A 25,354-nucleotide genomic window follows, 5' to 3' on the forward strand; every position below is an offset into this window, starting at 1 on the left:
GAATTGTACAACAGTTACAGCAGCATACTGAAAAGTTTGAACAAGTTTTTCCCGGCCCCCTCCACTGTTAACACAGTGTAATAGCATTGTTGTGAAAACGGAAGTGTCTCCAGCCGTCCCAGTCAGATCAAGCTCTTGTTTACAAAATAAGAAAAATGCTGACGTTGGGTCAGTTTTTTGATCATCTTTTGATGTTTCAAAAAGTGCACCCTCTACTTTACCTACGTTACCCATGTTATCAAATTAATGCAACTGCCGTGTCCGAGACAAATTGCTAAAAAAAAACCTTGGTGGTCCCTTGTTCATTGGGTGGGTCGTGCAGGTAAAGTTGTGTTGTAAAGAAAATGAAAATCTATTGTTTGTGCTACACCAAATCATCTAAAAAAAAGAATGTTAAAATATTAGATGGCGCATCTTTTGGGAAATAAATCAATGGATAATATGATGTGTTTTGTTATTTTATGAAGGTCCTTGAAAAGTGATATCTATTATATACTGTATATATATATATATATATATATATAAAAAAATGTCTTTTACCACTTCCTTTATTTCATACAAACAGGCCACTGTAAAGACTACATTTAACAACGTTTAAAATCATAAAACTCTAATGTGATTTTGAATTGAATTTGAGCAACAGGGTGGTAAGTAAGTCTGTGGTTGTGTGACCTTGGATAAGCATCAAAGTAATGCAAAGATGGATGATTGACAGGTTTTGAAGTGAAATAATGAACGTGTGTTTTGAGTGTATAGCATCCTTTGTCCGTCTCAAAAACAACTGATATATATTTGGAGCCGTTAGATGTTTGCAAAGGATTGAACTCTGGCAGCTCATTTCTGAAGTTAAATTCACTGCAATTGAATTGAACGTCATGATGAGCTTGATTCGACTTTAATGTATCCGTGTCGTGTCATTGCTCATCTATTGCCGAGTTATACTTCTGGGATTCGGGAACATTAATTTCCCTTGCATCTTCGTGTTACGTAAACTGAAGGGAAATCCCGAGATGCGTCAAAAGTGTCCGGAATGCTTCAGAATATGCAGATTAACGGCGAGTAATTAAACAGTCGATGCTGGAGGTGAGAAGAGAGAAGACGTGTCGCTACAAATCACTCAAACAGCTGTCGGTTTACTTGAAGATGGGAAACAGGATTTTGACAAACACTCCGGCGTCTCTGTCGAACACCAAAATCAAGTCTTTATCTTGTGATTTCCTATTCAACTTGTCACTCATTAACCGATTCAAAGATTCTCTGTGTTCTGGGCGCTTCAAGAAAAACACGGCAGCGCCAGGTTTTTTTTTTCTCTTTTCTTTTGAACGACTCAGCTGTCTCGTGGCGAACCACCGTCTCCTCACCTTGAGTTATATTACTTGTCTCCTCCTCATCTCTCTTTCATTGCAATCACTCAGTGTTTGTCTTGTTCACAGGGAACGCTGTGGATCCCGGATACAGCGATTTGGGAGCGAGCGCTGTGATCTGACTGGCAGGTACAGCCGGCAGGTGCGCAGAGTAAACAGCAACACCCACCGAAAGCAATCCGCGGAAACCAATTTATGGCTTGTGTGCGTTCTTCTATAAGTAAACGTCCGAGGAGAAGAAAAAAAAAACAAGGGTGAATTGCTGGCACACCTGGTGCGTTGTCTATTTGGGAATATCTCGCAGGCTGCTGAGCAATAAATCTGGCGACCAACTGGTGATGCCACAAGTATGCAACTACACTTAAATCAAGACGAGCGACAAATGGAGCAAAAGAGTCGGTCGTATTTCAGGATAGTGGTGACAAATAGTCGGACATCTTGCTCGCCGATGCATCACCCGCAGAGTCGCCTCTCATGCAGGATGGTTGATCGTGACACTTGGTGATGGCTGCAGTTTAGGATCTATCTAAAATGAATAAGCAAACTACATGTTTGTCTTAATATGATTGATTTGATAATAATTCATTGTATAATATTGGATTTTTAATTCAATTAAAATTTTGAATAACAGCTACAAGAATAATCCTGCCAGTCTCACACTGCTAAAGGGGGTTTAGCACCATAAACAAAACATTTTTAAATAATATATATATATATACAACTGGGAGACAGTTTATCTGTAGTTAATTATACTTTTTCACCTCTATCACCCAAAGGAGAGAACACATTACAGTCATAGAGTCTGAACAAACCTCAGAGGAAATTTGTAAATGTTTTAAGTTTATTAAATTTGCTTTTAGCGAACTACTTAAGAGTCATACTTTAACAAAGGATTTAGACTTATATATTATATTTGACTTAAAATAATAAACATGATGTTGATAAGCTTGATGGAGTCTACTGACTCTTTCAAGAAACATCTTAAGATGTTTTTATTTGTTCAGGATTTTCCTTGATTTTCTGGAACTCCTGTTGTGTTCTCAGTTTTATCTTGATCTTTAAAGTATGTACTTTATTGAATATTGTTTTGATTGTTTAAGCGCTTTGTGACCCTGGTCTGGAAAAGTGCTATATAAATACAAATGACTTACTTATATTCAGACGGTAATGTAAATCACAAGTTTAGAACTATATACTGTACTTACAAATATACTCTTAGTTTGGTCAACATTTACATTTTTCCTCCTTCATCAACAAAATGAAATGGTTTGAAACTGTGTTTTGGAGACACAAGCAGTTGAAGCCAGCGTGGCAAGTCAGATTCAGGACCCTGGACAGCTCTTCAGAACAATACTGTTGTAGCGTTCTGTTTAAGTCTTGTGAAACTATGAATGTTTACATAAATAACACTTGTGTTAAGGTTTATTTTGAACCTTCTTAGCACTCCTGGAGCTCAGAACCAGTAGGAGGAATCTACCCTTAACTCTGGACCAATCACGGAAGAGTGAGCATGGATTGGTTTCAGCCGTCACTAAATAAAGAGTTTAAGATTGTCTGTGCTTTTTATTTATTTTTTTATTTTTTTACCATATTTCTTTTAATAGAAGGAGTGTTGTTCAAAAAACAACAAAGGGCAGTTTTTCTATGCATACAATTCAACTCATGTTTCATGAATACATCCCAGTATTCATTTTATGGCCTCAAAAATCTGTATTGATCATCTGTTACCATATTTCATAATCGTGAGCTTTAGAATCTACATTTAACAATGAGAATCTACTTTATTCTCAATCAATGCTTCAAATTAGTAAATTTTGAGTTCTAAACCTCCAAAAATCTCTCGTAGCTTTTGTAGCATTTCCTCATTCAAAGTACTTGACAGTGTTAGGTCTGAGCAGATATTAGTTTTTGTTTTCTAGTGATTGGCTCATGAAGCTTCATCATTTTCCAACTAAGTTGATGATGCCTTTGTCTTAGAAATTATGAAATGATAGGAAGTTTCATTTAAACAGTTGCTCAAACCAAAACCCTTTACAACAAAGTCTGTCATCTAGTTGGATTTGAAAATGAGGCTTCACGAAGCTTCATCAGCCCACCATTAGTGAATGGGAATAATTTAACTGCAGGAAGGGCAAATCATTTTTTCTTGTTAAAGTGATAGTTCACCCTAAATTCAAACACTCATTTTCTACACACCCTCATGTCGACTAAGGAATGGGAATATTTTCAGATTTATCTGTTCCGTTTTGGAGTTACAGACAAAACTGTATGTCAAAAAATGTATTTTAACTTAGTGACTAGTGCTCAGTTTACTTAAGAACATCCAACTACCTCCAAGGTGCTTGTCAGTAACGCCCATCTTGTATTAAAGCCTCGACATGAGGAACTGTTCCGAAAAATCTCAAATAAGTCTGTATTTTAAGATTGTTTAAAGCAGAAGCTACAAGGCTATCAGTGTAAATCTTGTGCACTGACACAGTCACATCATGATTGTTGTTGCCAATATTACTACCATAAACAATCTCAAAAATAAGGCATTAGGACTAAAAGTGAACCAACAGTCTGAACATGGTCTCGAAAAATTGTAAAACATTTTCAAGAACCGTCATGGAGTTGCTGATACAGACAGGAAGCAGAAACATCCAACTGTGGATTGTTAAAGGATGTTGGAGCTGGACTTAAGGAATTAAATTTGACAAATCATGAACAAACTGAACAGAAGTGGATGTTTTAACGGATAATGTGGGAAAATTCATTATAATTATGAAGTAATAAAGAAGGATAAAAAGGTAAAATGGTCTTTAACATGTCTGCCGGTTTCGCCAGAAGATCTTTCATCAACCTGGACTGGATTTTTTACATTCAATAAACCATGGCCTCTGACTTAAGAGAGCTTATTTTCATCTACATCGCACACTCTAAAATATATGACTTAACTTTATTTAACACTTTATATTGTATATACATATATACATTTCATTTCCTACTTCCCCATCCATCACTCAAGCGACGGAAATGTCAAACGTTGACATCGTGCTGCATATGGATTTTTCTCCTTTGGGGGACTTAATTTGATAAAAACACTGGAATCGATAGCTAAAAAAAGAAAGCGGTAAGAAATGGTTTCAGCACATTCCCGGGGTTATCGACACGGAGAGGAACAAGCGAAGAGGGAGAATAAAACAACGGGAGAAGCACAACGTCGATGTGGGTCGTCCCAGCGGAGGTCGGCTGCGGCCGAGGACGGATGATGCTGAAAGTTTTGATGTAAACTTCAGGCTGTTGGAGTCGTTTCCTGGTGTAAGCTTTTCGTAATTAGCACCTTTTTTTTCCTCAAAGCGTGTGATTTTATTGGTGCACATTTGTCTGCAACACACATTGGAACGACTCTCTAGGAAGAAGAAAAAAAAAAGTATTTCCACAGCTCTGTCTTTATTTTTAGAGGGTGGATGAGGGAGACGAGCAGAGGAAGGCGGCGAGAAAACAGGAGGGGATCGCAGGGAGAGGGGGGGGCGCGAAGTGAAGGGTGGAAAAGGGGGTCAAGGGGGGTGAGGTGGGTCTTCGGAGGGAAAAAGTAGAGTCCTTCCTTTGAGTGAGTCGCAGGGAGAGAGAGACGAGGATGTGACCACACCAACCTCTCACTCGATAGGGGAGCGCGAGAGGGAGGGAGGGGGGGAGGAGAAGGAGGGAGGGAGGGAGGGATGGATGGGGGGGGTCCTACTTCCACTGCTGTATAAAAAGCCAAGCCTGGGAAACCAGCAACTCAACACATGCACACGCACACACACGCACATGTAGTGGCTGCTCTCACCCACTCTCACCATCCTCTCTCTCTCTCTCTCCATCCTCTCTCTCTCTCCGTCTCTCACTCTCTCCTCTGGGCTCTGCATCTTTTCTTCACACAAGTCAGATTGTGTTTGTAAGTAGTGCCGGATGTCTCCTCCTCCATGTTTGGACTCTTTGACTCATCCGTGTGAGTGACTGCTCGTCTACTCCAGAGCGGGCGAGGGGAGTTTTCAAGTGTATGTGGGTCTCACCCTCACGCACTCGCCGCCGCCGCCGCTCGCCCTGCAACTTCTCCTCTCGGGATCCCTGGATCCCTTTCCTCGGCGACAGGCTCCCCACACCAACCAGTCACCATTTCCGCCCCCGGGAGACCCACGCTGGCAGCGCAGCCCCTTCCCCGACTCAGCATCGGGAGGAAGACCCTGGTGGCGGCTGCTGTGGGGGTGATGCTGGTCCTGGTGCTGGTGGTCCTCATCCCAGTGCTGGTCAGCTCCGTGGGCTCCGACGCCAGCCACTACGAGATGCTGGGCACCTGTCGTATGGTCTGTGACCCCTACCTGAACAAGGGGACCCCGGCCAGCAGCACCACCTCCACCGGCCTGCTAGCCGAAGCGGAGGCGCTCAGCGACCACAGCAACGTTCTTCCTCCGTCCACTCTTCTTCAAGGCCCGCAGGGGAAACCGGGAAGGCCCGGGAAACCCGGACCGCCGGGGCCGCCCGGAGAGCCGGGGCCACCCGGACCCATGGGGCCTCCCGGCGACAGAGGGGATCAGGGAAGTAGGACTGGGGTTTTGGGACTCGGTAACGGGAACGGAGCTATCAGCACGGCCACCTACAACACGGTGCCGCGGGTCGCCTTCTACGCTGGTCTTAAGAACCCCCACGAGGGCTACGAGATCCTCAAGTTCGACGACGTGGTCACGAACCTGGGGAACAACTACGACGGCATCTCCGGCAAGTTCATCTGCAGCATCCCCGGCACGTATTACTTCATCTACCACGTGCTGATGAGAGGAGGCGACGGCACCAGCATGTGGGCAGACCTTTGTAAAAATGGTCAGGTAGGTGCTCCAAACTTTTTTTCTCCCCCCCCAAGAGTTTTAAAAAAGTACTCCACTTTGTCTAGAACTTTTTTTTTTTTTTTCCGAGAGTATTAGAGATGATGCGTTAGAGGAGCACATCTGCTGCTGCTCCCCGGACCCTCGGGGCGCTCAGCTGCGGCTGCAGACGCGCGACTTGGAGCGATCCAAAATCCAAAACACATTCGAAAACCACCGTGGAAATAATTCATATTGTATATCTCGAGTATTTAAACTGATTTTGAGCAAGAAACGACGCGAGGATTTCCTCACATAATGGTGCGTAAAACGCGCGTTTAAAGTCACGGACGCGTGTTTTTGTTGCGCAACACCTGCGCGTTTATATATATATATATAAAAAAAGTGGGTTTAAACTTGATAAATCGGATCACACTTATGGATCCTGTCGCTTTCGATCCTGCTGTCACACTTGATGCGTCTGAACTTTGTGTGGGATCCGTTCGCCGGGTGTGTGTTTGATGCATCGCTTTAATGGGGCTGAAATGTTATCGTCGATCCCCTCGAGGATCCTCTCAGGTTCGGTAATGTGTTGGTAATGTTGGCCGCGGAGTTTCGCTCCTTCCGATCATCTGTCAGATCGCGTATCTGATAAAAGCGCGTCCGAAAAAAGAAAGAGAAAAACGTGTTCCCCTGTTGAGGAGACACCCTCTTCTGTCTCTCTCTCTTTTTTTTTAAACTTCTAAACATGTTTATAACGGATTTAAACCAGAGAATTGCGCCTGGAATGTATGGTATATTCAGGGCGTGTTTCTCGGGTGTATTTAAAATAATAATAAAAAAACAAAGGTTCAGTTATATATTAAATTAAACCCATATTATTCATCAGCTTAATCTTTTTTTTGTTGTTTAAAGGGGTTCGTGAAATAGAGAAATCTGATATCTGAAATCCAAGATCACTCGCAGAGATGGGCCATAGAATGTTTTATTCAAAGCATAATGGAAGTTTCAGCTCTAGAGACTTGGAATAAAAAAGATATAAATAATAAAAAGATCTGACTCAAACTGACTGAAAATTCCCCCCAAATACATGGAAAATCATTTTAAATTATACTTATTATTAAACAACTGATTTATATGTTGTATTATTGTTGTTTTTGATGATTTAACCACAGGTGGGAAGTGTGTGGAGTATTTGGTTCGGTCACTGGATCAACAGGTTGTTTTACACTTGACCTTAAATGGCGGGATGATCGTACTTCAACTTCAAGATGAGGCAGAAAAGTGAAATGAATGCCTGAAAAGGTCACTTTGCTCTCGGTCAGAGTTCAGAGCGTCCTCCCAGGATTAACCCACAGATGAGCACAATAAGTAAATATAGCCCGAGGAGTTTCAACACAACTTCAAAAAAAATGAAAGAGAAAAAAAAAGAAGCTTATTCGTCATATCTGGCCACTGGAGATAACAGCTGTTGTTTCAGTAACATTGACATCACATTGATACACTTCTCTGGCATCTTGACTTAAGCTCAGGTCCACACTGATAATATCACGGTCTGTAAAGGTTTAAGCCTTTAAGCTGGTTACAAACATTGACTTCACAATGAATTAAACAAATAGTTTGAGGCCAATCAGTTATACTATCAGTAATATACACTTTTAAAATCCAACATGCTAACTTGACTTACAGAACTAGCTAACAAAAGGAAGGTGTCACTTTTTGAATGATATATGGTACCATTTGAGTTCTACTCTGATCAACACTGCTTTGGCCAAACTTTTACCGTAGTTCTAAACATGCAACCATCTTATTTAAGACGCATATCATTTATTGTTTTGTCCAATAGTATTCATAAAATCAGTGTACTTGTACGTTTTAATTACTTACATCACATAATATATATTCCTAATCATTTGAAGTTTTTTTTTTCCTACTAGTTCAGATGTAAAAGAAATATATAAATATATATATAAAGAGTATATATCATCTTCTAATGTATACACAAGCCCTGACTAATAAATGAATGTTTAAATAATAACGATCCTAAAATTAAATACAATCAAATAAGCTTTCCAACATTTGTAGCATTTTGGTGACTTTAAATAAACATTTATTTTATTTTTTCAATATTTATCCATATCTTTGGACAAGTTGTATTGCATGTTAACACAGAGTTTCTACATTTCTCACTGTTGGTATGTCATAATCCACATCATTCAATACTATTAGTTACTTCTTACTGTACTTCCTTCTTAACATTCAAATGTAGGGAATGTTATGTTATGAAAGAAAAAAAACAATAATCTTGATTTAATAAATGGAAAAAAATGAATCCTTTTAGGAATGTAGAACACATGATGGAACCTCTCACTTATTTCTTATTAAAATAAATGAATATCAACATACGATTTCTGGATTCTTCATGCTTTTGAATCACATTCTTGACGCACAAATGGGCGAGGAAAACATATTTGTTCAGACGTCAAGACAAATGATGAAAAAGTTGATTTCAGTGACTAGTTTCTCGTGGAGGCGCAGCTAAAAGGTTCATTTACATCATCCCGTTAATGTCACCGAGAGTTTAATATCTAAATGAGCTGGTAATATGCAGCTATTATACAAGTAATCCGCAGTCGTCTCACTCAGAGGTTAATTCTTTTGCCCTCGTCAAGTTCAGCAAAAAAAAAAGAAAAAAAGACACGACCGTGATTGCTGTCTGTATAGAATGTCTCACTCACCAGTAATGTTTATGGGTGGGCGTGAAAGCGAAGATATATAATAGGGTAAGAGGAACATATGTTTCAATAAAACGCCTTCTGTTCCTGCTTCATTTGGCTCCCCAGAGGAGGCAGCGAGGGTACTTAAGTTAGACGCACACAGCGTTCATCTCCAGAGACCCACACAACGTTAATAAAGCGGTAAGTGTTTCTCTCGGCCCGACACCGTCCTCTACCAGCTTATACACAAGCGGGTGACCGCCCCATGTTAAAAGACCCCCCGAGCTTTCCTTCTGAATGGTTATAAATGTTGGACCAACTTTATGCTACATCATTGATGAAGTGCCCGGAGTCGGACCGACGCCCCCGCGGCCTTGCCGCTGCTCTCCTCAGCTCATTAAGGCTGCATAAAGCTGCGGTGTGAGTTGGGACGGAGGAGGCCGGGGAGCCGCAGACACCACCAGTATTTTATCATCTTTGCCAAGTGTTTCCAGGCCCTGCAGTGATGCTTCACCTCGGCGTGTGCTGCCGCTCCTTCTACCCGGGTGCCCACGAGCAATACCGTGGGAATTAGTGCCAGTGTTGGATTTTAACATCCACGCAAAGAAAGAAAAATAATAAATCCAGGATAGTCTTTGTTCTCTAGTTTAGATCCGTCTCCAACTAGGATGTTTTGTCAATAAAGTTTTGAAGCAATAATCCTTATTATATACATATAATTAATGATCAGATATATAGATATTCAGAAAATATTAAACATTCTATGGCACTGACCAAAAGAAATGCTCTGAGAAAAAGGTATATATATATATATATATAAATTAATATATATAAAATTGAAGAAAAAAAACACTGGAAAAAGATTTCAAGACTTTAGAAATAGTCCAACTTAACTTATTTAAACATATTATTTACTAACAAACAAGTTTCCGTTTCATGTTAAAATCAATTTTCAAAACCAGGACGTTTTTTTTAGGGGGTGTCAAATATCATTAATAATTAATGACAATCCTAATAAGACCCCCCCCCTTTTAATAACATGAATCGAGCCTTTAATCTAGTTACTAATAACTATTTAACTGTCTCTTTGTTTTATTTATTTTTAATTATTTCTGGAAAACAATGCTAAGTCACATTTGATTGATCTTTCGAATCATATTTGTTTTATTTATTTATTTAAAAGTAGTTTTGTTTTTCAATGATTTGGCCAAAAAGTGTCAAACTCAAGGCATTTTCTGTGGCCAGCCAGATGTTTTTTCTCAAAGAAGACCAATGTACAAACTTTTCTGAAAGACTTTTAAGACAAGTTAAGGAAGAGATATTCATGAATACCACAATTCTCCAAGGATGTATCAGTAACAGTAAGACTGAGGTTGTAGGAAAGACATTGTTTGGGAAAGTATTTAAGAAAAATCCAGCCTTCAAAACATTATGAGTCATGCTTCCTTTTTTCAGAAACTTTGGTAAATATTCATTTTGTTCTGCCGGCATCTTTCATTTTTTAAATATTTCGGCAGCTTGTGTGACACATTTAGCAACAACCAGCCCTGCTGGTGGAAAACAAACTTGCAAGGCACTTGAAGAAGAATGTAAGTGACTAGAACTCTCTGATCAAAATAACTTCATCAACCGTTTAATCTGCCACAATCATGAATTAAAAAAGGTTTAATTGGATGAATTAATAAAAGAGAATTAGTAATTAATCTCTTGGATTTTTTTTTTAGTTTATAACACTTGACTTTGTAGCTCAAACTTTGAAAAATATAATTTCATAATTCCTACATTATGATTCCATGGGTTTAAATCCCATTAACCCTATATATATATAACAAATAATTGTGTAAAAACATGAAAATAATGAGTCATTAAAGCAGCTTTGTTGAGTTGCTTTGTATATTTTCTGTGCTGCTAAGAAGTAAAGTGGAGATTAACAATAATCTAATCTGACATTATCTCAGTTCTTCACAGGATTTCCCCGCATGTAGAGTTCCAGATGCAGATGTGCTTTATCATTATTTAGTGATAATGCCGAGTGTGACTCGACTCTGAGGTCAAGCCAACTGCTGTGTATATGAATATAATAAAACAGGGAACAAAGTCAATGTTTTGTAAACATTTTCCCCCATATTTTACAGCGTAACTCCAGAGTAACTTCAGGTTTGTGTTGGACCCTTTCCTGGGTCCAAGATGACCTTGAATCTAGATGCTAGGATGGGCTCCAGAACCATATGACCCTAAAGTACTGGGATCAGCCAATATAAAAGTGGGGGAAAAAAAGCATATTGAACATCTTTTAGTTTCTTCCTGCCTCATTCTTACCACAGATGTTGTAGTTGTGTATTAACAATTCTCTAGTAAGGAAATGCTTAATATTAAGAACATTCTAAAGCATTAACCAACATTTGTTTTAGGCTTTTATCTCATAATATTAGTGCTAAATGATTTAAGGTTAAATGTTTGTAAACTTTTATTTATTTTGAAAGTTATTTTATTCATGTTGAGTTTATTGTAAGGATAACAGTCTTTATTTTCAGAAGAATTGAAGGCCAAACATACGTCTTGATTTATATTAAATAAATAAATATATTCATTATTTATCCAACAGTTGAGATGGAATTATGTTGCTGGTGATGAGATTAATACAATCATTTACAACTGAAATCCAGTATCCAGTTTATGATTCTATAATATTCAGACACATTTTTATTATTTATAATTAAACCCCTTTTATGGAACAGGAAATAAATGAAACAATTAAGTGTCTTGTAAAGAGGAAAGAATGGAGGGAGGAAGGAAATCAGCTTCAATGTGATGGGACAATTTTCAAGGTAAGAAAAAGTAGAAATAAGTGAGAAAGGAAAAAGACTAACCATCTTTTTTTAAATAGAATTTCCTACAAAAATATATATTTATTATTTTAATTATTTAAAAAGAAAGAATATCACAAAAACAACAAAATAAAAGAAAAATTACCAAAAAATACATTTTTTTTTCTTCAGTTGAATGACTAATGAGTCGTAACAAATACAATTGTTAGTTAAAGTCATAGAGCTGCCTGTGGCCCCGGAGTAAAACCTTTATAGAAGCAGTTTTCTGCATCTTAATAATTTATCTATCTGTATTATTACACCTTTTTTCTTAGTGTAAAGAGAAACTGACACCTTCCCTGATGACTCACAATTCTTTAACTCGTCCAACGCTCCTCCAGTTAAAGCAGGATCATACTTCATATTAAAATAAAACTATCGTCAGCGTCGACAGCGACGGGGAGCAGCAAAGAAAAGGACATCATTGTTGCTGTTGTGTCTCCGGGTCTATTTAATTGTAATTAAAAAAAATAGAAAAAAAAGGCTTGAACCGGATCCAGGATGTAACTCCTCTCTTCGCTCCCTTTTTTAATATTGTTATTAATCCACCAAAAGCTTTTCACAGTTAATTAAAAGCAACGAGTTGAGCGTCGGCCCCTCAAGAGGACCATCGTGAATAATCGCTCGGTCTCCTCCTTTAATAAGCTCCGACGTCCTCCGTGCACGTGGCTGCCGCCCAGCAATTACACATGCTGACGCGCACATATGTATACGTGCACGCTCCCACCCTCGCAGCCCACCTCCACCAACCTGCCGCTGAGCGCTGCCCTTCATCTCTCCTCCACTCGCCGTTTTTTCTGCGAGAGCAGAAAAGTTTCACGAACAATCCTCTCATGCTAACACCGCTAGCATAGCATTCGTCGTCTCTCACGTTTAATCAAAAACTTGCACCTGAGGCTCCGAGGAGTTTTTCCCTGACTCGTCTTTCAGGGAGTGAAGGATGGAGGGTCGAGGCGCTCGCCATCTGGACGCCGCGCCGCCGCTGTGTTTATTCAAATCTCCAGTGGAAGAGTGTCAAAGAGGAATTAACACGGTTCAGTGGCGAGGATGTGAAGAAGTCACACCCGCGGTGTCTTTCGCATCCTGTCAAGGAAGAAGGGAGGAGAAATAAATTAAGCGAAAGAAACACCATTTTTAATTGACGTTTGAAAACACAAGAACCCAAGATGTATGTATAAAATGTGGAAAGCTTGACTTAGTCTAATGTTCAAGATATTTTTATCAACCTTTTTGAATTCTACATTATTGATTGAATCAGGAAGTATTTTAGTCATAGTAAGAATACTCCCGCCACTGCCGGCAAAACTTTTTTTTTTTTCTGGTTCTGTAGCCAAGTCTGACACTGACCAGTAAGAGGTACCAGCAGTTGCTTGAATAGTGACTTATTATACATGTATTTAACTTTAAATGGGGGTAAAAAAAAACAGAGAAAAACACAATAATGTTTGAGCAAAAGCTAGTCAAGTACTATAGCTAGCAGCTAGCTATTAAAAAAACATCATATTTTATGTTTGGAACACGTAGAAATGTTTCAAAAATACATTTAAAAGAGTTAATTAAATGAGTTAACCCATCTTTCATTGACATTGTTAAAATAAATTCTAATTTCTTTTTTCACAAAAGATGTGGATTATTTGCAGAATTTCAGTTCCTTTCACAAATTGTAAGAGCAACGATCTGCCTGATCTTATTCTCTTTTACTTCTGACCCATTATTGTGACACTTTCTTTGGATTATTTTGTTCTCCAATTAAATTTTCATTTATTTGAATTAAAATGCATTTTCGCTTAATTTAGTTATTTTTTTAATGTCTTCATTGTGCTGACATATTGAGAAAGACTCATCACTTAACCATGTTATTTCTTCTCAGTTATAAAGTTATAAAGTACGTTATAAAATCTACAGTGTGTAGAGATTACCAAAAATGACCATTCCACAGTACATCTGTGTGTTCATCTCATATTTTGTGAATGTCATTAAAAAAACAGATATTTCTAGATTCCCAGATATTTTAATCAAACATTCTAATCAATAAAAACTGACCTTTGCGACATGTGAGGTTTTGACAAATTAAATAAAAGCTGCCAATTGACTTGACAATGGTTTAAAATCCTTATCTCTACTGGTCAGGTTCAAACTGTCATGAGCGCCACATTAATGTATTTTTTCATACTTACAAATGAAAACAAAAGCCTGAACACAAAAAAAAACAACCTTACAACTCAGATTTACTCCTGAAAGTTCTACACATTAGTTATACTAGCTAGAATATTCATTCACAAATTTTAGAAAACATAAAATATTATCCATCAAACAACATTATCATTATAAACATTGATGTTGTGTATTTATTTAGTTTTGTACATAAAAGCAAATGACACTTGTTACTTAAATGACTTCACCTACTACAGATGACATCACTCAAACTTTGTATCTTTTGGTTTGTTTTTGTCGTTCGATTCAGTCTTTACTTTAAAGTTGGAGAAAGTGAAGCAAAGAATATTGACTCAAAAGGAATGCTATACTAGCTAGCATAGCTAATTGTATGGCGGCCCTATTATGAGGAGAATTTTCATGAGCTAATGGCTACAGAAAAAAATAGAGTGTATTTAAGGTAAGGTAAGGTAAAACTTTATTGATCCCTCAGTAAAGTTTTACCTTACCTTACCTTAAATACACTATTTTTTTCTGTAGCCATTAGCTCATGATACTTAAAGCATAAAAAAAATTCTCCTCATAATAAGCTATATAGAAGATATCATTGGGAGTTTTATCAAACGTTTTTGGGTAGTTTCAGAGTTGATAAGATGCGTGACTGGCTACAGAAGATGTGTAGAAGCGTTTATCTTGTATTTTTTTGTGCGTTTCCTTTTAATCCTCAGATGTTTCATCGCCACAAACAGACTTTGCATCATCAAAAGTCTATACAACTTCGACTTGATCTACTTTTCCTTTTTTTTTTCTCGCTTAGTTTAAAATTCCAAAAACGGTTTATTTCCTAAATGTAAAAAAAACAATGTTTGTTTTTTGAGAAAAGGAAAGAAAAGGGTGAACACAGCATTGACCCCGTCCATCAGCATCAGCGTATGTTAATATTCTGGTAATGTTTGTGCTTTATTGTGCGACGCTTCCAGCACTGAGAGGCCTCTGTATGTACGTGTGCGAGTGTGTGTGTGTGTGTGTGTGTGTGTGTGTGTGTGTCTGCCATCACGGCCGACTCACACAGAGCAGGTCTGTGTGTGAGACGGGCAGTGAAGGATTTAAAGAGCCCCCTCAGACCTCCCTCCGGCGTCAGTCATGTGTACGCTCATCTGCAATCCACGTCTTCTCCTTATTTTTTGACAAACGCATTTCTGCTTCTGGGAGGACCGGTCCTCAATAATCAGCCGGCGGAGGCGGACCACCTTTGGCCTTGATCTGCCGTGTAATTGGACATCGGACTCGACACTCGGCCCCGACTGGAACATTAGAACGAGCCTAATTAGGTGCGAAAAGGCTATTAAATGAAGATTGGCCCGTGTTGTTAGGAAATACCACACAGACTGTAAATGTCAGGATGACATCGAGCCGTCATCTGCGAGAAGACGAGAGGGAGCGAAAGAAGAAGAAGAAGAAAAAATCCATCATTTATTGGTGAAGTTTCAAAACTCGCTGCCCACGGCTCATCTGTAGTACGTCTTAAAAACTGATATGTATCAGATCTTGGCGCTCGCCACTCTCTCCGTCCTGGCGAAGAAGTGATATTCCATGTGTGTCCAGGGACCGAAAAACACACAAGATATTAATAGTTTATGAATCGTCTCCGGTGGACGGCCGAAGTCAAGCGTGCCGTGGTGTTGACTCACGCGGCGGCGCCTTCGTTATAATGAGAACCATACAGGAGCGAGACAAGTGCCCCTCGTCCTCTTACGCAAACAATCTCTCCCCCACGCCCCTGACATTTCGTCGTCGCCGTCCCCCTCGATTCCCACTCCTCAGCGATACCCACAATTATCCACTCGGTCGACAGCGGGGAAGCGATGACTCACCGTCTGAAACAAGTGGCTCCTGACAGTTTAACCGAGAGCACGCTAGCAGCGTGTGCGACTGCGAGGAAAGAAATCACTTAGATTCATTTCAGCCGTTGTGGAATGACTGAAGAAAACTTCAAGCTTCGTGCCGAGCTTCAGGGTTAATAGGAAGCACGCCGTTGAGTTTTTTTTTTTTTCCTCCAGCGAATGTCTTGTTCAGAAGACGCTCCGAGCACTGATTGAGGCTTTTTTTTTTTCTGTCGGGGGGCCGGGAAGCTAGACGGCGGCGGCGTATCTAAGTAATTAAGCGAGCGTGATGAGACAGACCCCCCGGAAGAAAGCAGTGGCTGGATAAAAGGTCAAAGTTGAAGCCTCTTTCTCCCCCCCGCCGACAATAGAAAGAGAAGTCACTTTTTATTTTTTTAACGTTTCATTTCTTCCTACCAAAAAATTAAGTATAATCTCACTTATTAAACGACTTAAAGGAAGAACGTTGAATCACTCGGAGAGATGATGATGAAAGAAAATGGGATGAAAGGAAATGACTATGATTTATAGTGCAAGACATTATGCTTATGAACTTTCATTTTATAATTTTGGAGTAAAATCTTTTTTTTAAACTGATAATGGTACATATCTTATCAGTTACTATTTGATTATTTTTAAAGGGCAACTAATGAAAAAAACCCAACTCTCCTGACTCACTCATATGTTTCAAATGTTGAAGTCTTTCTCTCCAAGATGCAGTAAGTCTCTCATCATAAACATTTTTTGAACTTATTACTTTATAAAGTTCTCCCCCCTCTGAAATTTTGGCGAACGAGAGGTTACAAGAGCGGAGTCCATTTTGACGTAATAATGGCTTCACTGCTCCTCCAGCCAGCTGTAATTACGCCCCGCTTTGTTAATACAATGAGTCCCTTGGAGGTGGAGTGTTTGAGGATTCATGACGCACAGTGACAAGCCTCGGTGTTTGACCAATCACAGCGGAGTGGGTGTGGTTATGGTAAACAAGATGTCAAGAAGAACAAAGAGTTTTCAGTGGGCGGGGCTTAAGCACATTTTCTAATGTAAATATTTTAATGAAAATAGAGTTTGTACAAACAAACATATTGATGAGTACAATAGAGTCTATTGCAGACACATTTAAATCAACACATTAGTTGACATTTAAATGAAAATATGCTGTGATTTTATTTTATTTTTTAATAAGAAGTATATAGCACATTTCAAACAGTTGAAAATAGGGTTGTGTTGACTAAATTGTTATAACGCTACAATTTGGATTCGTTTTCCTTATTTTAATAATAATAACAGACTACTATCTTCATTTTGTGAATGAAATATGTGTTTCCTCTGAGCCTGTAACATAGCAGTAAAACGGCTAGATTAAAAAGAAATATATATAATAATTAGATCAAAATAGTTTACAAACACTTTCCTATTACGCTAGTTTCCACGGCCCTACCCGATTCAACCTGGCACTTTTCTGTTGCGTTTTCACTGGCCCTGATTCCTACTGGCAGTTGGCAGGTTTGACATAACACGGCCCCGAAAAACCTGGAGGCAATATTGTTCTTACCAGAGACAAAAAGGTCAGACCTTGTCCACGGACCCTGGAATTACTCTTAAATACAATACTTCTTCTCATGTTTTTCTTCATGCCAGGTTACTTTATTGTGTTGGGAGTCACTGGGAGTTCAGTGACGTGTCTCTCTTAGCGGTGAAAAAACGCGGGTCAAGTTCGGGTCATCTGCTCTCACTTGTCTATTTGCATCAATTGAGTCATTTACGCTGCCGTCTCCAATGTCTCACTGCCGATTTATTGATGCCATGTTTATCTCCTGTCTATCTCGCTTATGTGCTTCCTGATAGAGCGCCTCCTGGAGGACGATTAGCCACATCGTTGTTACCACTAGAGGGTTCAAAGTGAGTGAAAAGGTTGCAGATAATAATTTGGAAAATGCGACAGAGACACACACACACAAACATTGTATGATGGGAAATCAGAGTGCCAAGATGCATGGTCCATGGTTCTCTCTGCTCTGTAATCTGCTTTGAACAAAAACTATTTTGATCGGTTGCTAATCCTTTTCCTGAGAGACTACAAAACTCAACAAAAAGGTATACGTTTTTTAGTCTTAAATAAATCCAGTACAATCAATTAATTGATAAAGTGGAAAAAAGTAAGCAGTCTATGTCTAGAGTTTGAAAATGACCTTTCAAAAATCCGATCTTTTAGAGAAAAAGTAAGCTGGAGACTTGCTTCAAAATTATCCTACATACAACAAATTCTGAAGAAGTTGACAAACGATCTGAAGGTATAGGCTTACCCAGGAGCAGTCACCTTGTCAATCACGCAAACACAGCAGAGTTGCACAAAGAAATAACCTTGACGTCAATCGTTCCTGGTGTGGGGATGGCAAAGCGTTGCATTCACTGCCTGTGTTCCACCAACAGTACATACTTTCATTTGTGTCGACCTTTAGTCGAAAGAGAAGCAGCGTGTACTGATTATTGACTTTTACACAATAAACCAACTTTCCTCAGATTCTCCATCAACATCGTAAACTTTTAGATACCTTTTGAATGTTGCATTAGAAGTACAATCACTATACTATCTATGACGCATAAGGAAGTAGAGGGACCTGGATGAGCCTGCTGTAATAGTCTGATACATTTTAATTAGTGTCCTAGTATGTAACATTTTAGGAGTTATGGTTGCGTTACTTGGACTAGCGTCTGCAGCTGAAGATTGGATCTTCAAGGTCCCAGTCTTCTGGAGGAGTGTGGGCAGTTCTTTTCAATACAAGATGGACATTACAGACGAGTAGTATGGAGATATTTGGATGTTTTTTCGGAGCGAAAAAAAAAAGTGAGCCCTGTTCGTGACCGTCATATGAACATACATTTCTGCCTGGACCCCATGAAGACTCTGAAAACTTCTTCCAACCCTTTGTCGACTTTGGATTTTGGGTGAAATTTCAATTCCGGTACAATTTTAAATGTATCCTCAGTGTGTGTGGGCGTGGCCATGCTGAAGATACTTGGATGACTCACTGTACTTTCTTGTCAAGAGGAGTTCATTGATACATCTGACTGATGTCTCCTGAAAGCTTCGCTTATGTGGTTTAAACTTTCATGTCTTACGGATAAAGCTGATGCTAGTTTGTATGCAAGATGTATTTGAAAACCTTGGTTTTTAGGGTTTTGTTTGTACAGCTTTGAAAATGACAACATCATAGTCTCGTCCCTCTAGTTTCCGTGAATCCTTCACAGCCTGTAAAGTACACAATTTTGACAAAAAATATTTTGCTAGTTGTTCATTATAATGAGCAACAAACCAGAACGGAGAAGAAAACAGTTTAAACAATTATTTTCTTAGACCAGACTCAAAGTCAGATTGAAAAAGAATCATAAGATGTACGTCTTGGGCGATCTAAAAAGATAAGAAACATCAATTTCTATGTATGTACTTTGTTGTTGTCCTGTGAACAGCTATCAAGCTCCTTTATGTACTTTCTTTCATGTGTACTTCATAATTGTCAGTGAAACATATGGGCCAGATACCCCCGGTATGTTTTCTTTGGAGTTTTTTCAAATATATATATATATTAAAATATTATTTATTATATTATAATAATACAAATATTTTATATACTATATATACTAGCTGAAATACATGGCATTGCCTGAGTAACCCAGGTGTGTATGTTTGCTCTAGTTACAGTCTAAATAAAAGGAGGAATAAAATAGATGGAGATAATTAAATAGATAATAAAAACATATATGACTTATGATGAGATACAATTTTAATTCGAAAACCATATTGTCTGAAGAGAGAGAGGGGAATGATTGATTAAAGTCTTACAAGGAGCTGTCTTGCCTGCAGTTAATACAAAACCCCGACCGGCTCTAGTAGAAGAACTCACATTTCTCTAATCCTTAAAATTCTGCATTGGCTGCCAGTTTCTTTCAGGATCAATTTTAAAATTCTGGTTCTTACTTTCAGAACTATTCATGGTCAGACTCCTCCTTACATCAGTGATCTGATTCAGCATTACACCCCAGCTCGGGCTCTGAGGTCTGTGGATCAGAATCTACTGATGGTTCCTGAACATGTTTCCGGACCAGAGGAGAGAAATCCTTCAAGGCTGTTGCTCTTAAGCTTTGGAACGATCTTCCTCTCCCTCTGTGTTTGATGATCTACTGACTCCTTCAAAAAACATCTTGAGACCTTTTTATTTGTTCAGGCTTTTCCTTGATTTTCTGGGACTCCTGTGTTTGTCTTATGTGTCTTGAACTTTTAAAGTATATAAAGTATTAACTGTGTATTGCTTTTGATTGTTCAAGCGCTTTGTGACCCTGGTCTAGAAAGGCGCTTTAAAAATAACTATTACTAACTTACAAAAAAGACCTTGAAAAATATGGAAACTTTTCTTATTTAATATGTATTAAATATTGTGTGAACTTTATTGGAATACTTGAATGTCAAGGGGGTCCTTTTGCCTTCCTTTCTGCCCACTAACAATTAACAATGATATTTATTTATTATTTCAAAATTCTTTCAAGAATATTTTAAGTTAACAAAAAAAAAAAAGACAAGTATTAATCTAAAATATAAACAAATTGTCATTTTGAACAGTATAACTCAGTGTAACAAAAGTTTTGACCTCAACAGTTAAAAAAGATTTGTCTTCATTTGTCGGTACTTTATCATTCAAGTGTTGACTTATTTTGACCGAGACATGATCGAGAAGGAAACAGATCTGACACTTCCGTGAACAGAGGAAGGTGCTGAACTTCTCTGCTCCTGAACCGACGCCATCAGCATTTACGATGAGCGTCTCTGGCTACAGATGTAAAGCAACGGCGTTACTGTAAGAGGCCTTGAGAGAAACTCAAATAAGTGATTCTGTTTCAGAAGCAGGTATAAAGAAGACAGCTGGGGAAATTAATTCGAGAGGCCTCTCTCTGACAGATGGCAAGTTTTCTTGTTAGCACTACATTCCTCTTATCGTGATTTTACTTGGATTCCTGCGATAAATAAACTTGTAACACATGGGAGAGCGAATGAAATCTGACAAGAGCATTCTCTCCTCTCATAGATCCTTCCATTATCTGAGCTAAATTGCAGTATCTGTGTCGTCGAGTGTGTGTGTGTGTGTGTGTGTGTGTGTGTGTGCGGAGGAATGTTGGACCAGGATCAAGAGCGCGGTGGCAAACCATCTAAGCTGCTATTAAGCATGCAGTTCACGGCTGGGATGTTCAAACACAATTAGACGGCGGTACACTTTGATTTAAGGAGGACCAATAGACTGTTGATCCCAAAATGGAGGCTCAGCGTCGAGTCAACAAATCCCCGTCAGCCGCCGCCGCCACGAGACGTGTCATTGTCACTCCGACCGAGACTCTTGTGAGATTATTGTCCCGCGGAGACATTCCCGGGCGTCTCTTCGAGCACTTGGAGAAAGTTGGAGCTAAAGTTCGACGAGCGAGTCGCTCAAGAGCCTCACGGCGTCGTCTCGCTGTGCGTTTCTATTAGAGGTTCTGACAGTGATGTGAGATTTTTAATTTACACTTTAGATCTCTGCATGTATTGTGTCTTCACAGATGTAGAAAGAAAAATGTGTTTTTCGTATGTGTAAACTGTTCAAATATTCTTTTCATTTTTTGAATTTTACAAGTTTGACTTGTGTTTTGCAATATCCTCACATTTTACACTCGACTATTTTGTATTATTATTATTACTTATTACTTAAATATCATTAATTAAAAAAACTAATTACTGAAAAAAGTGTTCCATGTAAAATATTACTTTATTATTATTATTATTATTATTATTATTATTATGTTTTTTGGATATAATGTAATAAATGTTGCCGTGTTTTCAGATTGTACTTTCTGCTTTAATAATAATAATAAAACACATTAAATTACATACATAAGGTATATAAGGGTAATAGAATGGCCGTGACCAGTTTTTTGGTAAAACAAAAGTGTTTTTTCTAATATTTCAACAGGGATTTATCGTATGTTGTTTCCATTTAATTATGTTTTTAGCCAGAATACTTGAGCAAAATGGTTTAATGTTAGAATATAGAATAATGTCTTCTTGTAGTACGCTGGTCATGTCTCATGTTAAGTGTTTTTTATAGAATTGTTTTCTTGGATTCTGCGATAAATTCGAATTTAAACACCTTTTTATTTAGATTTAAAAGTTATATTGTGAAATGTTTGGAAACTTAACGTATGTCCATTAACACATCCTTATAGATATTTAAGTTTTAGCATTTGGATTTTTAATTAATACCCTACCAATAATTCTGAAAATATTCTTACGTTGCTAAAAAATATATATATTACAACGTAATACAATGTTTTAACTCACACTGATACTGGATCAGTAGTCGCTCAAACTTTACACCAGGTTTAACCAATGCTAGTCCGAAATAATACAAAGTATATAAGGGCCAGCCAACAACTTTTATTTGTTGAGGCACAGGGGCCATTTGTCGTCGGTGAGATAATGTTACACGGTCCTGTATTTGATGGAAGATCACCACTTTAAATGTTATCACTAACATATTTTTGATTATAGAGTTAACATGAAACTAATTCACAAAATAACCAATTAAAAATTATACAAAAAATTCACAAATTTAAAGAGAAAACGAAAAAAAGCAAAAATGATTTAAATTTAGATACTATGGATGGTCTGATGAAGCTTCATGAAGCAGTGGTATTATTTTCAGAGTCCACTAGATGGCGGTCTCCTCGCTATTTTCCTTTGTTTTAAACAACTTTTCTAATGAAACATAACATCATTTTTAAACTGAGGGCGCCACCTACTGACCTCTAAACAACATCACACTGTTTCACGAAGCTTCATCAACACATCACTTAATAAAAACATCCGACCCAGTCAAAAATAGAATGAATCTGTGGTTAAAAAACAAAAGTTACACATGATTTTACTAACTTTGTGATGGATTATGAACTGTATTGCGACACTATTTGGATCAGTGACTCACAGTGATACAAAAAACAAAAACATGGTTGAAGAATGAGAAGCAGCAAACATTTCAAGACGCGCCATGAATGATTCTTTTTGAAGGATTTCTACTCACACAAAACACCGTCATTATTGATCAGCCTCCACTCGACGCTAAAACAACTCCGCGCTCTCTGTATCTATTATCACGACGCGATCCCAGCCTGCTAGTTGACGACATGATGGATGCGGACACGCACGAGCGGCGGCGAGGAAGTCGACGCGGCCTGACGCCTCATTTAACATCGCCCGACGCTCGCGGCCTCGCGCCTTGTTTGTCTTGGCGATGGTTCCTCTACGTTCCCTGTGCCAAGGTCATGTTCTGCCAGTTCGGTCTTGGGTTTCACGTCTGCCACACTTCCATTTGTTGTGGATTTAAAACCCGGTCGGGCGGAAACAGTCGGTTTGTTTACAGAGAAAATAAATGTATTATGTCAGCAAAACAACTACCTCTAATGAGATTTATTGACTCAGAGAAATTCTTTAAATGATTTTTTTTTTTTTTTCTCGCAACATTGTTACTTTTGTGTAGTTGTGTGCGAGTGTGAGAAAATGAATTAGTGTCGAACACAGAAGTCAAATGAGTGAGAGCATGTTACTAAAGGTGTGTGAAGGTTGTTTCTTTATTTTGGCATTCTTTTGATAAAGGAATGTGCCTCACATATAAACACACATTTTTTATTTTTTTAATTTCCAATGTGAAGTTGTTGATGGAAACATGATGCAGTGAATTAAAAATGATACTATTTTGAATTATGAGACATTTTATAGGTGCCTTCTTTCATCTCATCTTGATGAACCCGGTTAAGCAAAATGTTTAAATGCAGTCAGTCATAAAAAAAAAAACTGAGTCAAATATATTTAAACTATTTTTTTTTTAAATAATAATAATAATAATAAGAAGAAGAAAATTGGCCCTTAGCCTTAGTCTGACACAAACTGAACAGGTAGAAAAAAATACTTGAATAAGTGCTTTAACAAAAGAGAGATATTTGATTAAAAAAAATTGGAATATAGTACAAAAAAGATTCAAATTATAATAATTATAACATATTATCAATATTGTTGTTTTATGATTATAGCATCAATGTCCCAATAATTTGAACCAAGCCATTATCTTTGGTGAATAACATTTGTTTACAATTATTGTCATTATTATTATTATTTGTTTTAATTATTTATTTATGTATTATATTTATTTATATATCTTTCTTTTCCATCTTTAAAAAAAAATCTGCATTACAAAAATACAGCTTCAAAGAAGGAATACGAAAATGATATATTTGATAAAAAATTTTTTTTTAGAATAAGTAGAAATAGATTAAAATTATATTAATAACTACATGTTTTATTGTTGTTAATGCTGTTGTTATTTATGTCAATATCATTTGTTGGATTTGAACCAAGCAGTATTGTTAGTGAGTAAAACATTTACAAAACAGAGAGAGAAATGATAGTTCTACAAATACAAGCTATATATATATATATATTTATATTTTCCCCTCAACTGTATTTGAATAACACAAATACTGCTTAAAAAAATAAGAATACAAAAAACAAAAACAAATAAAATAAAAAAGAGGGGTGATTAACTTAAACACTTCAAAAATGTGAAACAGAATAAAGAGGTATTTTAAACATCACTCTTTACAACACCAAAATATCATTTAACGGCTCAAACCGATGCTCACTCATCTCTACCCCGAGGACAACATCTCTCCTCCAGACGAGTCCAAATCATCGCTGCCATCACCATAAAACATTCAGAAAAAAAAGCTGAACCTGAGCGAGGGAAGTGATGGAAGTTTACTTCCACGACTGCTCTCATTACATCTGTGCTGACGCTAATGTGGTGTTTGCATCGGCGGCGTCGCGAATTTATCTTCTTAAAGAGCAAACGAGGGGAGCAATTTAAGAAAGATTACACATCTGTGACATTGCCAGAGGTTGCCAGGTTCTGTGTGAACACCCGCACAGTCAATATTTTCGTCAAATTTCATTAAAATAAAACCCCGGCTGACAAATCCTCCCGAGCTCATCATCACCCTCCCTTCCCCTAGCCCTACCCCCTTCCCCTACCCCTACCCCTCCCCCCTGTCAGCACCACCCACCTGCAGCCGTAACCTTTCTAATAAGAGGGTGTTGACTTTGCATGCTCAGGGCGCATCACATCATATTAATATGCAGTGGACGGCGGCATCATGGCATCTTTGTTTGCTCGTCGATATGAGCTGAGAGCGATTTAATCAAGAGGACAAACATTGATGAACAGAAAGTAAAACATTATAGACTCCGGATTCGTCTCCTTGAAAATATCCTCCTCCGCTGTTTTAGCCTTTAGCAACGAGCGTCGACTCCAACCTACAGACGAGTGACGGCGCCCGGAAGCACACGTGCAGGTTAAATGCCGAGACTAATCCGTCGGCACTTGGCATCTTGACTTGTTCTTTTTCCGATTTGAACACGTGTGTGAAAACAAGGGGAAGAAAAATATGTCTATCAATTGTGGTTTGCTTGTA

The 25,354-nt window shown here is 38.1% G+C and overlaps 1 protein-coding gene across 1 annotated transcript in view; it reads left to right on the forward strand.

Annotated features, from left to right (window-relative positions):
* Positions 1-5,349: 5,349 nt before the first annotated feature.
* Positions 5,350-25,354, forward strand: part of c1ql1l2 (complement component 1, q subcomponent-like 1-like 2) — a 29,184-nt gene continuing 9,179 nt past the window's right edge. The window contains exon 1 of the mRNA XM_087809527.1: positions 5,350-6,211. Coding sequence (XP_087665653.1) covers positions 5,597-6,211 — 615 coding nt within the window. The 5' untranslated portion in view covers positions 5,350-5,596. The remainder of the gene's footprint in view (positions 6,212-25,354) is intronic.

The sequence above is a fragment of the Callionymus lyra genome, chromosome 15, assembly GCF_982586985.1.
Source record: "Callionymus lyra chromosome 15, fCalLyr1.hap1.1, whole genome shotgun sequence".
NCBI lineage: Eukaryota > Metazoa > Chordata > Actinopteri > Syngnathiformes > Callionymidae > Callionymus > Callionymus lyra.